This window comes from Cottoperca gobio, chromosome 3 (genome assembly GCF_900634415.1).
Source record: "Cottoperca gobio chromosome 3, fCotGob3.1, whole genome shotgun sequence".
Classification (NCBI taxonomy): domain Eukaryota; kingdom Metazoa; phylum Chordata; class Actinopteri; order Perciformes; family Bovichtidae; genus Cottoperca; species Cottoperca gobio.
The window spans coordinates 13,605,988-13,621,268 of NC_041357.1; the positions used below are offsets into that span (position 1 = coordinate 13,605,988).

A 15,281-nucleotide genomic window follows, 5' to 3' on the forward strand; every position below is an offset into this window, starting at 1 on the left:
CATGAGAATTAGTTCTGGCTTTATTGAAATAATCACTTTAATCTTTAAGAAAGGAATGTACATTTACAGATATTGGCACAGAAATATAAAATTCGCATTAGGTCCTTTTCTACATGCGTTCTGTAACTCTTGCTACTCATGTCTTCCCTATAAACAAAAAATATTCTGTACATCAGATAGTACCTGTGAGGGAAAGTCCAAAAGCCTCCATCTTAAAGTTTGCTCCTTAAACTACACTGTTTATTTGTTTATCCATACATACAGCAACACTTCTCAACACTAAGACTGAATAAAGTCAAAACGGAAAGCCTGGAAAGCAGTAATCAGGCTTGTATATATACATTTTATATCACCACTTGTGCGTAAATAGATCATTATATACATTTATATTATCTTGCGGGCCGACTCCACCCGACATGAATCCTTACAAATGAATCCTACACTACTGATTCCCATCTACTGCTTTTAATGAAGACGTTTAAGTCTCCATTATTTTACTACACACTTGAATATTAATACAAATATTTGTTCAGTCACTGAGCTGAGTTCAAGATCAATGCAGTAGGACTAAATAGCGAACACTGAGAGCTTACTCATAGTTTGAGGTTTCCTGATATGATGGCGGTGTAGACCTGAGCCGTCAGCAGTATGTAACTCTTCTCTTCATTGTCAAGGATGTAAAGAGGATCCTGGATACGCTCTGGATCGAAGCTCTCCTCCACCAACTTCCCCTTTATCTGCTTGAAAGTCCCCGTCACCTCCACGGCATTCTAGACGGAAGAAAAGTTCAAAACACTCACTCAGGTAAGGTATTGAAATATCTTCATCTGCTTTTGATCACATGCTACGGACGCCATGAGAGGCAAGTGAGGGTAAAAGATTCAATTATTTTCTACTCAGTGTTTATGATTTCATATGAAAATAAAAGGTTTTGCTCGATCATAGTTCTAAGTGTGCAGGGAACAATTAAAACTCACGAGAAGAAAATATGAATGCTTTTAGTACCATTTAGAACAAGGGGTGGTAGTGCACTTCAGCCTCTTGTTGTCAAAAATAAGTATTACAACAACAAACCAAACAAAAATACAATAAAATAAAATGCACCTGTCAAAACATTTTTTTCCCACCAGTTTCACAGATGAAAAAATAATTTAGAAAGGTTATCTTGGCAAAACCTTTTTTTTCTTAAATAATTTGCATAGAAACATTTACTCAGAAAAACTGATAACCAGAATTGTTTATTCACGCTTGCCTCTTAGGGCGTCCGTAACAAGCTGCAAAAACAGCAATAAAAATGCATTGTCCAATATTAACAAAGTGGCATAAACGATGCATCACAATCTTTGTTATTTACATTTTTTGAAAAACAGATTTTTCTTTTTAATATTTTTAATTTATTCATATTTAATGTACCCTTTCTTCCAAAAGTGAATTGCAGTATAGTGTGTGCGAAATAAACGTACCTGTATCCTTATAAAGTGAGGTCGGGCATATGAAGGCAAGTAGCTAACCACATGGTTGTATATTCTACTTCCATCAAACTGGGCACTTTCCTTCACAGTGACAGCTGCCATCCCTATCCGCCCCTCATGCCCTACATTGCCGAACAAAATAGAAACAGACAAAGCATTTGTTTACCAATTCATCACCAAATCAGCGTCTCTCTCTCTTAAAGGTTCTGCCATTTGGAAGTCAGGATATTCTTATTAAACAGACAGTGAGGTGACGTCAAATGTGCAGAGGAAACAACTGTCACCTGGCACTTGGACTCCATAAACGTTGGCTTCTTTGATACAGTCACTGATGGTCAGGATGTCAGACACCTCGTTTGTGGCCACATTCTCACCTTTCCACCTGTGGACTCAAACAAGTTACAATCTTAAAATCAATTTTATTTTTGTTTTTAGAACCCGAGGAAAAAACAAACAAAACAAACAAAACATACTCACATCTGAGCAAAGAATACAAGTTTGCTTTTTTAACCCTCATCCTACCAACTGTTACTGTTGGTCATATCTCACAGGTAGTTTATTCTATCAATACAATTGTTGGGGAATTTGTATCAATTTGTTCCTAATGAATCCTTGTCATTGTTTTTTATTTTTATAAATACTAATGTCCTTGAGGAACCCAGTCAAAAGCAGCCAATGCAGTGTTAATATACAGTAGAATAGAAAGATAAAATGTTTGCCATGGGTCCTTTTTAAAAGTATCGCACACTATCAGGGGGGTAGGGGCACTCTGTCAGTCATTTTGAAGGACACAGACACAGATTTCATCTAGATTTCGTCTATGACAGGGGTGTCCAAACTACAGCTAACTGCGGCCCGTGGTCCATTTCTAATTGGCCCGCAGCAAATTCTAAAAGTATAATGGCATATGGCCCGGATAGAAACTTGCGCTTGAATGCATTGTACACTTCTTAGTTCCAACACAGAAACACAGTTTTGACTTGTCAGCTAACTTAAAACATCAAGTGTCAGATAAAGCTTTAGATTTTTACTTGATGCAAGTGATGAGAGCACAGATGCGACAGACGCCGCACAGCTGTTCACTTTATTGTGGGGAGTTGACGATAACTTTTGCGTTACGGAAGAGCTGCTTGGTCTTATGAGTCTAAAGGGCACAACATAATTCGAGCACGAGGACTTTACCACAGAGAATTTCAAGCTTTCCTGCCCACACTTTACAGTTCTGATGTGCGCTGGCTGAGTCGCAGCTCCGTGCTGCAGCGGTTTTATTCCCCGAGATCAGAAATCGACCTGTTTTTGAAAGAGAAGGAGCGACCTCTTCATGAGCTGAGTGACCCTCCATGTTTGGCAGACCTGGCATTTTTAGTTGATCTTACTGGTCATCTCAACACTGAACAAGAGCCTGCACATGAAAGCATTCTGCGTGAAGCTCCGTCTCTTTGAGACACAATTACGCAACTTCAATGTTGCGCACTTCCCCACGCTGTCCGAAATCAAATGTGCTTTTCCAAAGGCCAACCTTTCTGATAACAAGGGGTAAATATGTGTCTGTGATCACGTCTCATGACAGAATTCAGTCAGCCCTTCATAGATTGTTCTATCATTGAGAAAGAAATCGATCTGATCGATGCAGAATAGGTTTAAGAGAGTCTGCAACTAGAACTTATATATAATAATTATATACGATAATTCCCTGAAGAATCAACATCAGCTTCTCTCCCTCCCCGACTTCTAACGGAGCTTGGAAAAGTTTCCTCTGATGAGACGCCACGCACAAATAACGATGAGTGTGTTCGTCTCATATATGTGAGCAAACATTTTCTCTGTTAACAAAAGCAGATTGAGAACCAAAATGAGCGACAGCATCTCTGTGATGTCCTTCGTATCTCAAACACCAAACTTACTCCTGACCTGCAGCATCCTTCAGTCCAAAGCGCAGCATCACTGCCCCCACTGAGTGCAACGCTGTTCCCATTATAGGAGAGTTAAAACATATATTACACAGTATTTATGTAAGGTCAATTTTAAGGTCAATAAATTCAGTCAATTAAAGTTGATAACATTTTCTAACCAACGTTAGTTGATGTGTTAAACTGTCAAAGGATGGGAATTGTTTATTGATAAGTGTCAAAAAAAAGAGAAGAAACTTATGTTGTAAACAAGCCAAGAAGCTAATGGAAAAGCTGAAGGAATTGATGAAATCAAATGAAAATACAAATGAAGTTAAATCAAACTTGGTTCAACTAATACAACTCTGCACTGAAGCAAAAGAAAACCATGAGTCATTGGTGACTTTACCACTGCCTGAACATGAACTTGTAAAGCAAAATGAGTGGTTTCTACAAAAAATGGAAAGTTTTGATGGTTTTGTACAAGAGGTGAATGTTTGGTTATCTGATGTTGGACAGCAAATTACACCCTCTATTGCTGAAAGTGCCATACAGAGTGCTGTCAACTCAGACGATATTGGACCTGATGACAGTGTTTCAAATGCTTCAAAACTCAAATCAAACCACAAATCCAGCTCGTCACATGCATCATCTTCAACATCCTCTGCTCTCATTAAAGCTCAGGCTGAAAAGGCTGCACTAATGGAACAGGTTGCCGCCCTGCGGGAAAAGCATGATCTTGAGGCACAAGAGGAACAACTGAAAAGAAGAAAGGAACTGGAGACTGAACTGGCAGCAGCAAATGCTAAAATCAATGTGTTTGAGGCCATGGGATCCAGAAGCAGCTATAGAGTGTCTGATGGGATGAACTCTTTTGGAAAATCCGCTGCTCAAAAGGAAACATCAGTTAAAATAAGTTCAGATGCAAATGAACATAAACTGCAACAAAAAAAGAATGTGTTAATGAAAACTGATTCATCATCCCAGCAACAGGTTGTAGGACCAAAAGAAACCGCATATGCACCCTCTGTTAAAGCTCATCATATGACCCATCTAATCAAATACTCTTCAAAAACAAAATGTACAAGCTCATATGCATAAAGGCGGGCAGGAGCATTTTCATACCACACACCCTGTACTGAATGATACTTCACATTGAACCGAAGGAAACCAGAAACCAGAGCAAATGGAACAAAATGAAAGATCAATTGGATGTAATGCTGTTCTCTCACCACATACATGTGGCCATATTGGGGCTGGTGATAAAACTGTATTCTCCATTGTACCAGTACAAGTAAAGAGCCACAAAGGGGACACAGTCTTGCAAATGTATGCATTTTTGGATCATGGAAGTTCATTCACCTTTTGCACAGAAAGCTTGATGAGAAAACTTAACATTACAGGATAAAAGACCAACATTCTTCTGTGCACCATGAATCAGGTGAAGCCTGTTATCATATCAAGTCATCATATCTCAGGTTTGGAAATATCTGGTCTGGACAGAGATGATTTCATCCAACTCTCTGATGTGTTAATCAGCATTTATTATTATTTGGTTTAAGCCCTGCAATATTATTTTGGACAGTTGGTGGCGGTGATTAAATGCACTGGGCTGTCAGTATATAAGGGTGCACAGGTGACAGGAAGGGGGTGATTGGACACAGGTAGAGGGAGCATACAGTTCTCAACCGAACAGTGAGCGACCCGAACACAGCAGTGATAGATCAGTGACAGTGATCAACTCATACAACCGAACGAATCAGTGATAACCTACAACCGAACCAGCTATTCAACCGTAACAGCAACAGACAAGCAGACAAGCAGACACGAACAGACATCCATAGAACTGACAACCATCCATAACTACAACCAGAAGCTCCATCTGCGTAAGAACCCACACACCTACCTGTGTAGATGGCATAATAATTGGAACATTGGTCAAACACCCCCTTGATCATATTCAATTATCAAGCATAATCTACCTACATTTGATAGATTTCTTTTAAGGCAATATACCTCACCTCGAGTGAGTGGCCCAACCCTTCATATATTTTTCTGTATGTGGCCCTCAGTGAAAAAAGACACCCCTGGTCTATGAGGACCATGAGGACAGAGGATTCCTGCAGGAGACGGTTTTGTCAGTTGAATCATGTACAGTGGAGGGACCGCTGGCAAGTTGCCGCCGCGCCTCCACCGTGTTCTATTTGTTAGTTCCGTTTGTTTTGTTAGTTTTTTCTTTGTTGTAACTTGTGTTGTCTGCTGCTGAAGTATCTCTACATGCTGCTCGTTTGTTTTGTAAAAACATCAGAGTGAATTACGGCAGTCTGGAGCTAACCTCGCCGGTAAGGGGCTCACCTGTGCGGGACTGACAGGTGTCCTCTGTGCTCTCTGCGGCTGGATACTCCGATCTGGCGTGCCTTGCTACACACGCCTGACCGAGGCTGTCTTGCTGACTATCCTGCCTGTTCTCTGTGGCTCAAAGTTATTCCTGTGGTGTATCTCTAACACCGAGGCTGCCCCGTCACTGTGTCCCTGCCCACCGTCTAACCGGCTGACCTGCTGCTGGACCCGGGTCTCCCCGCCTGGGCTGTAGCCTGCAGTCTGTGGCTACAGCTAACACACTCCACCCCTCTGCCCGGCTGGTTTCGTAGCCTCCTCGACATCACCTGGACTATGAAACTGCTGGATCATACTGTTTCTGACCCTCTACACCACCATGGGATCATCAGACTTTTCATATGGATTGCACTTTGTTTTGTGTCTACACTATATGTCTGTTGGTTTGTCTGTTCTCCCGCTCATTGTTTTTGCTGTTTTTATCTCCTGTATTTTGTAAGGTGTCCTTGGGTGTCTTGAAAGGCACCTCCAAATAAAATGCATTATTATTTTCCGTTTTACACAATATGCAAATTAACTAACTTTCCTAAAATAATATTTTTTTGTTATTTTCAGATAACATTTCTTAATAAAGTGGCATAAAGTGCTTTTACTTAAACAGTAAAAAGCTCTATTTGTTCAAGTCTTTAATTTGTCGTTGTATAATATGGTGGATACTGCAGTACAAAACTAAAAACAATTATTCTGTAAAAAACAATAAACTTCAAAATGAAATCACGGTGCACAAGAGTTCTGTACCTGAATGTGTCACCTACACGATCCTGGAAGTAAATGAAGTTGTCTTTATCGATCCTCATTAAGTCCCCACTGTTGAAGTAAAGATCTCCTTTCATGAGAACATTATGAAGTCTTTTCCTCTCCGTCTGTTCTTCATTCTCAGCGTAGCCGACGAAAGGAGCGATGTCTGTGATCTTCGACACAAACAGTCCCGTCTCACCTGAAAGAAAAAGCCAAAAGATGTCTTTTACTGCTAATGTCTATCAATGGACTAGTTACCCCATCATCGGTAAACTTCCTCTGCCTACAAGATGCAGATTTATTATCGAGTGTTATGGTGCAGTGTGTGGTGGTGATGTACGCCTTCCAAACAAAACACTAGAAGGTCAGGAGTTCAATACCAGGGCTGCCACCATTGTACCCCTGAGCAAGGTACTTAACCCTGAGCTGCTCCAGAGAGACCCTGTCCCTGTACTTAGTTCACTGTAAATCGCTCTGGAGCGTCTGCTAAATGACCTGTAATGTAATGCATGCAATAAGCAGAGAAATCTATCAGGAGTTTCTTCACCTTTGGGCGACTCCACACAAAGGCCGTTAGTATCTCGAACCGGTTCATCCCGCTCTGTGTCATACTTAACCAGAGTGTAGGGAAACAGCATCTACAGGAGGAAACACATCAGTGTTGCATTATGTACAACTTTATACTAACAGGAAAACTAATTCCCATATTATTTATTTAATAACGGCATACTACATGTGTGATTACACACACACACACACACACACACACACACACACACACACACACACACACACACACACACACACACACACACACACACACACACACACACACACACACACACACACACACACACACACACACACACACACACACACACACACACACACACACACACACACACTAATAATAAAGCAGGAACAATGTTTACAGATTTAATTTAAAAAATATATATATCTTATTCTTACCCGATGAAAAAAGTTAACTCGTCCAACAGCTCCAATTTTCCCTACGTAGTTGAAAAATCCCACATTTCCCTCGGTGGAGGCGTAAAACTCTCGGATCCGAATGTTCCCAAAGCGATTTAGAAACTCTCTCCATACCTCTGCTCTGACACCGTTGCCAATGGCCAGTTTTACCTCATGGTCCTTGTCATTTTCTCTCTGCATTGTCACAAAAATGTTGGAGAAAATAAGTCAAGCATTTTGCAAGTACTACAAAAATACTTGATTATATGCCAAATTAATTTAAATAGTCAAAGCACTAGAATCAACTGACTATAAAAAACTTTATTTAAACTTAAACATTAAAACAATGAACTACATTATCAACAGAATGTGAAGAGGTAACAGTGTTGATGTTATGTCAAAGATGTCTCTGTGTTGTGTTGTGTTGCAGAGAGGGACCGCGGGGGTTGGTAGGGGGAGATGAGGTCAGTGAGATAGGAGGGGGCTAGGTGGTGGAGGGCTTTGTAAGTGAGGACCAGGAGTTTGTAGTTGATTCGGAGGGAGACAGGTAGCCAGTGGAGTTCTTTGAGGACTGGGGTGATGTGGTGCCAAGATTTGGTGTGTGTGAGGAGTCACAAATGCATGCGTTTAGGATATAGTGAGCATACGACAGGATAAATGTGATAGGAAAATACAAGAACTACTAAGTGTTAAACAGCAGGGGACAGGAGGAACCACCGAGTGTAAACACAGCAGGGGACAGGAGGTGCTCAATCTATAAACAGTCCTCAGTCGATTGATTAGCACGTCTGTGTTTACTGTAAACCCCCATCTTGTGTGAACAAAAGAAGACTGACCTGGAAGCTCTTCATGACTTCCTGTCCTTTGAATTAGGTATAAAAACTGAAGCAGAGACCGTTGCTTCTCTGAGCACCTGTGTGCATGTGTGAGTTTGATCATCCTTTGTATGTATAAACTCAGCTCCTTCTTGCATGAATATAGATGAAACCCTTTTATTTTATTTGGATCCTGACTTCGTGGTGTTATTAGGAATATTTTTCCAACAAAATGAGACTTGGATTATACTGCACGAGTTTTGCTGCCCCTATTTACTTCAATTCATCAAGACTTTTGGTCCGTTTTAAAAAACATCTCCGTTCAACATAGAGGCATGCGAGAAAAACAAAGTTGTCTTCAACAATTCAAGGAAACATGGGGCGAGTAATTGATATACAAATGGTCATTTTGGGGGCAAAATATTCCTTTAAACACAAACATAAGTGAAGTCATGTGCTTTATAATGCACAGAAATCAGTCATGTAATTATGCTCCTTTCAGACCAAGTATGGCTAATCCCTGCCTATATGTAAGAATTAGCTATGAGAAACCAGTTCACACACTCAAAAATGCTTCTGTGAGACTTACAAATACTCATCTCTCTAAAAACCAAACAAATAGAAATACCTTTCACGGTAATATATGTTACACTAGTCTTGGGTAAATTGGTTGCCAAGTTACTTGATATGGTCTTCCTAAGTAAAGGCCAGCATCTATTCCTAGTGGTGACCAGATACAGACAGACCACCTCATCCGACTCAAACAGGGTCACGCGGAAAATTGAGACTGCACTTCATGTGATGCAATTAGATACTCTGAATGGCCATACATGTAGGTAGAATGTAGTACTCCTAAACACAGCAGAGAAAGCTTTAAAAGATCTGAAATCTGAACTCTACTTTTTAAAAGTTTATATTTATCATATCAGCAATTCATATTGACATGCATTTATAATGTTTCATGCTGTTCAAATCCCTACAGGTGATGACGCAGGAGGCTGGAACCCGAGATTTAACGATTTCTATTTTGGTAAACCAGCTGTAGCTGCGCTGTGGGAATGTACTGATTTGGAAAGTTATCTCTGACTAGATCCATCTTAACGGCAGCTTGCTGCAGCCGGTTCTCAGTGGTCTGTTTGCGCAGCTGTCTCGAGCGAAGGAGTTTTGCAAGTTTAGACGGCAGAGAGAGGAGGCATGGCTCTCACAGCGCCCTGCCAAAGATCCTGTGTGAGCTTGTTTGAGTTGTAATCACTCTAGTAATTGGAAAAACTGGCATTCAATTAATAAATACAGGTAATGAAATAGGGCTGGACCGATCTATCAATCTGTCAACATATCGGAGCAATATTTTTTCATGTGAGGCATAAGGTACAAGGGTTTACTTAGAACTTGATGACAGCTCCTTCACAACCACAGATTTCTGAAACGGTAGTTTTATACATTTTAGTTGTGCCTTAAATTGTACATTTACATGCTGTCCAAAAAGAGAATTTCTTTGCTAGGCATTATCTATTCAAATTATTAAGAGGAAGGGTGACCTTAACCTCCTGCCAACCACAAAGAGACGCCCCTGGTTTGTGTTTCAGTTGAGACTTTTAACTGTTACATGACGATCGAGACACTGCTGCAGAGGCTAACATGGAATAACTGATACTTAGAGGCAAAACTATGGTTAAGAAAATTAAAAAAGGCAGGATCAGCCATTTATAATAGTTACAAAATATTGCTATCAGACTTCATCTTCAAAACGAACATCATTCCTGTCCTGCATTGTAATACTGCTTAGTTTTGCAGTACTGAAAATGTGTGAAAATGATTTTACCTTCGGTGTGCTACAGAGGTAACGCATCACCTCTCCGATGTACTGCACGACCGTCACTCTGTATTTCCTGCAGTCATTCCAAAACTGAGAGGCAGAGAACTTCCTTTTCAGAACAATAGTTGACCCTTCAAAATAAGACAACAAAACAGAAAATGTTCATTTGAATTGTTATGGTTTTCAATGTAGTAAGAAATTCTGCTTTTCACAACTTTAAATATTCAATTATAAAAGTATACAGGTGGTGCCCATTTAAACTAAGACATAATGCTTATATCATCCACAATTTTCTTTATTTTCGACATTTAAAATAAATCATTACACTATTTTATTAACTGCAGTATCCCTAGACTATAGACTACACTATAAACTTATGTAAGACTTTATTGATTGATTATAGATTGTTCTGGAACACTGTTAGATATCAACTAATATGCAACTCAGATTAATTACCCAGACAAATAATGGCGGTGTGAACTTTAGCCCATTTGGAAAGAAGCAGTTTGAAAGTAGAGGTAATCTGGGTTTGGTTGACCCGGCTCTGTTCAGATTACTGGTTCAAAGCCACAAAAGACTCTTTCATTTAGATTCCCACAGGGAAATCAGAGGGAGAAGCAGGCGCAGGGGCATCACTTTTTGTGTAGTGTGAAAACAAGTTAAATTCGGTTCACGGTTTTGAAGCCCTCATTTTTCGTTAGTGCAGTAAAGCAAGTGTTCATCCGTCTGCAAGGAATCTCATAAAGACTTCACAAAGACTTACCGGTTTTACACTTTTAACTACGTCTCTACGGTCTCACCTGTCTCAAAGGAGCCAATAAAGCCTATAATGAATCCAGCTGTGTGGCACAAAGGCAGGTAGAGGTAGATGACATCACTAGACATCACACCGTTTGAAGATAACACAGGCAGAGCTGTTAAGAGCCGGTTCTGATTGACCACCGCTGCCTTAGGGAGACCTGATACGCAACAAGAAACAAGAAAATCAAACCTTGACAACTGAACAACTCGTATGTTGTTGTGTGAACAGGTTATCACGTGAAACTGAAAAACAAACGTAGCCACTCAAATACCCGTAGTTCCCGAGGTGTAAATATAAACTGCAGGACTTTTGAATGTGATGTGTGATCTGAGGGATCGAGGGAGTGGGCGGTCTGATGCCTCGTCAACTTTATCAGAAAAGCCCTCAATCCCAGGTGTGTCACTGTGTTTGGTCATCAGGAGGACGGTGACACCCTGCTCAATCAGCGAGGGCAGCACGTCCTCCACTGCTTCCTTTAACTCTGCGAAGAGACATAAAGTACAATCATAACCAGTAGATACTAGTTTCAGATCAATATACAGAAAATGCCAGTATGATTAAAGCCAACCAACACTTTGCAACCTCGACTTCCACTTGGAGTTATAACTGTGGACAACAGTTACCGAGAAGCAAAGATGGTCAGTGAACTTTGGCAATAATGTCAACTACAGTATTTAGAGAACAAATATGGTTTGCTTCCCGGATTCTGTTAAAAGCTGTGCCAGTAACCTGAAAGGCACATTTTGAGAACCCTGAAAATACCTAATGAACCTCATCAAAGAACAGAGTGAAATTCTGTGCCTGAATGCAAATTAACTTTTCATAAAAGAAAAGAAAAAGACATTTCTATATTTCTTTTAAATAGGCTTGAAATTCAAACTTCAAATCGGATATAAAATCATTTTACATTCAGATGGTAAATATTTTGAATACGCCATCACCATTTAACAATTAGTATAAATCTCTTCCACATGACTGTTAAATCAATCTGGCGGGGGTGCATTCAGGATAATTCCCCAAGGCCCCTTTCATCTATGATGAAATATCAATATCATTAAGCCCACTGTTATGGAAATACTTCCCTCAACTAAAGTTTAATTTTTTTTTTTTAAACTGTAGGCTACATTATACAATAAGAATTTTAAACTTATATTTGTCCATTCACATGTGAAATTCTAATAATTTAAAGGATTTCAGAAAGTGTTTCTTCTTATTATTACTATTATTATTCTTATTATTCTTATTTAGTTTCATATCCAATCTGACTGTAAGGATGAAGTAACAGCAGGCATCACCAGCTTAATTTATAGTGAAGTTTCTCATAAACACACGTGCACACAGATGCATACCTGAGGCTGCTATCAACACTTTGGCCTTGCAGCAGTTAAAGCAGTGCAGCAGAGACTTGGTGCGGATGTTGTGATTGAGAAGAGCCACAGGAGAGCCTAATTTAGCCATGGCCAGCCAGGTAAAGATGAAGGCGGGTTCATTTCCCATGAAAAGTGCGACGGTGTCCCCAGCTTTATAATTAGGGTGAGACTGAAGCGCGTTGGCTGTTTTGTTGCTCCTTTTATCTGTGTAAGTGAACGAGTAGTTTTCATTTTCAAAGACAATGAACAGTTTGTCTGGATGCGCAGCGGTCTGCTCCAAGAAACGGTCCAAAACAAAGAAGCAAGGTCTCCTTCGCCTCGAGACACACTTTACTACAATGTGCAGCATATGCCCTAAATACAGAATATCCAACCAAAGATATGGGGACAAAGTTTTGATTGCGAACGGTATGATGAGGATACTTGCAAAAATGACTGAAATCAAATACATCTCCATGACGTTTTCTCGTTTAAAAGCAGATCCTGTAAGAAAAGTTCAGCCCTTCTGCAAAATGGGGGCTTTTTCCCATTTAACTGTTGTGTCCAGGGGGGCGGGGCATTTTCTGGAAAAGTAGGTTACTGCATGGAAAATGTCAAATATTTGAATAATTTGTAATAGCTACAGAAGGGAATATTGCTCAGCAGCAGCAGCGTATCGCTTTTTTAATTACAGAACATGGGAAAAGATAAAAGTGGTCTTGTGGGGGGGTTATTAGCACGCGCATATTTTACACTCAAATCCAGTGTCAGCTGAAAAAGGCTGTAAATAATTACACGGTGTAAATAACCACCACTACGGATCAAGTAGTGCAGTGGGTGGAGCTCAAATAGTGGCAGACGCAGCTAGCAGAGGCGTGTTCCGGTGGCAGGCACAGTTGTCACCGACTTGCTGTGGCAGCTGCCGCTGTCTGGGCAAATGAGCGATTTCTGATTGACAACTGGTTTTATTTATGCAATTATAATACATGTTGTTTACTGTCGTCCCGGGTACTTTAAGAGTGTAAAGGATACTTGGACAACATGTAATCGCTTTACTTTTGTACATGCACTTTATTTTTCAATTTACAGACACCCTCATTCAATTTCAAGCATTTCTATTTTGAATATAACGCTCAAAGTCACGAGATTAACTGCGCGTATAGTTCTTCAATTGGCAGTAGCCTACCACCACCAAAGACCAGCCAACTCACTGATCGTTTTCCATTTATTCTCTCGGGTGGGTAAATGTCACCCAAACACTCTCACATGTTGTTAGTAGTGCAATGCTCTCTGTATTGTTGTGTTCAAATTAATTTGCTTCGTTATATTGCTTGGGTGAATGAAAGTGATATAGGCTACTGTATATTAGTGAACACAACCCTCATTTATGCTAATGTTGCTCCCCAGGGGATTTAATCTTTATTTTTCTTCTAACTTTGACAGTATGTGAGAATAACTTTGACTAAGGTCCCAATGGGTATAAGAGCTGTAGTTGTAAATGTGTTTTCCTTCCAAAAAGGCCGTCATTTTTAATGTTTGTACAGTTAGGCTAAAAACATAATATAGAAAAAACACATAGTAGGCTAAGTGGGTGATTACATGTAAGTATCCTCTGTGGCACATTCATAAAGTATAAACTTCAGCATCTAACAAGCAGATGCAACAAGCAGCGTCAGCTCCACAGCAGGTCTGCAGCTGACGCTAATAAGTAGGTGACATTAACATCTGGTTCATCATCATGATGACAACAAAGGCAACATAGTAATAAGTTTACACTCTCGAAGTACCCGGGACGGCAGTAGACAACAGGTATTATAATTGCGTGAATAAAACCACTTGTCAATCAGACATCGCACATATTGACTTCCGGTGTTGTCGTGGCAACGTGTATACGCCGGTCGTATTAGCGCCAGTGTCCGAACAGGGCACAACAACAACAACAACAACAACAATTATTTTTATTTTTATTCATTATTTCCAACATGTATTGTCTTTTTAACGTCATTGCCTTCTTTTTTTAAATTATATTTATATTTATATTATATATTTGTTGTATTATAATATTATGTTTGAACTTGTATTTATTTTATTTTATTGCAGTCCTGAAATGTTTTTTAGTCATGTAAAGCACTTGTAACTCTTTTAACTTTTTGTGTAAGATGCTGTATGAATTAAGTGTATTACTTTTGTTATTGTTATTATTTAATGATTACATTAAATTGAATTGGAGTTCATAAAGTTCTATATGTGACCTGAACATGATGCTACTGGGAGGAGAAGGCATCCTCGGTGCATATCCTGTGAACCTTTGGGAATCGGCCAGATATCTTTTTAACGGGCAGGGCAATATCAGCGGTCGCTGAGGTCGTAGGGTTGTGAAACTCTTGAGAGCACAGTCCAGAGAAGCATGTGGCGACATACATAGCCTACTCAAGGCTATCTATTTCCTTGATTAGGCTATGTCCTCTACTTTTTCAACCCACGCTGTGCTTTCCAGAGTGTGTTTGGTTATGTTCCTTAACAAAGAAATGTTTGTATTATACTGTTAATGTTATTATATGACTCTGGAGTCAAAACTGTTAAATAAGTAAGCACGACGAACTGAATCTTAACACCCACAACAATAGTACCACAATAAAGCCAGTTTTTTAGTAGCTTTGGTTTTTATTTTATTAGTGGCCTTTTTGTTAATAACACAGACTTAACACATACTTGTGGGCCCGCACAAGGTAAGAGGTTAAGATAAAGAATCATTACTTTTAGACTTATAGACTTAATTACAATTTTAAATAACTAAACGGCTCAATGTATGTGCCTTTTTATGAAGTAACCAACAAGGTGTATTCCACCCATTTGTAGTTGTTTTTGTTGCAATGCCTACATGTCTTTAAGTTTCAGTTTATACTGTTCTTTAATTATTTCTTTAGCCGAAATAACAGTTCCCACGTGGATGTTTTTTAAGGAGGACAAAAGCATTATGCACAATGTAAATAATTCTAGATACATTTTCAGATGTTGTACTTGGAAACTTTTT

General features: G+C 39.6%; 1 protein-coding gene across 1 annotated transcript; it reads right to left on the minus strand.

Moving 5' to 3' along the window:
- Window positions 1–12,953, minus strand: LOC115006377 (very long-chain acyl-CoA synthetase). The gene is made up of 10 exons (XM_029428583.1): window positions 12,248–12,953; window positions 11,170–11,379; window positions 10,897–11,055; window positions 10,103–10,227; window positions 7,466–7,660; window positions 7,044–7,134; window positions 6,497–6,695; window positions 1,757–1,854; window positions 1,464–1,594; window positions 1–770 (listed from the first exon to the last, which is right to left on the minus strand). The coding sequence occupies exons 1-10, from the start codon at window positions 12,723–12,725 to the stop codon at window positions 594–596; spliced, it is 1,863 nt and encodes a 620-aa protein (XP_029284443.1). The 5' UTR covers window positions 12,726–12,953; the 3' UTR covers window positions 1–593.
- Between the last annotated feature and the right edge of the window lie 2,328 nt (window positions 12,954–15,281).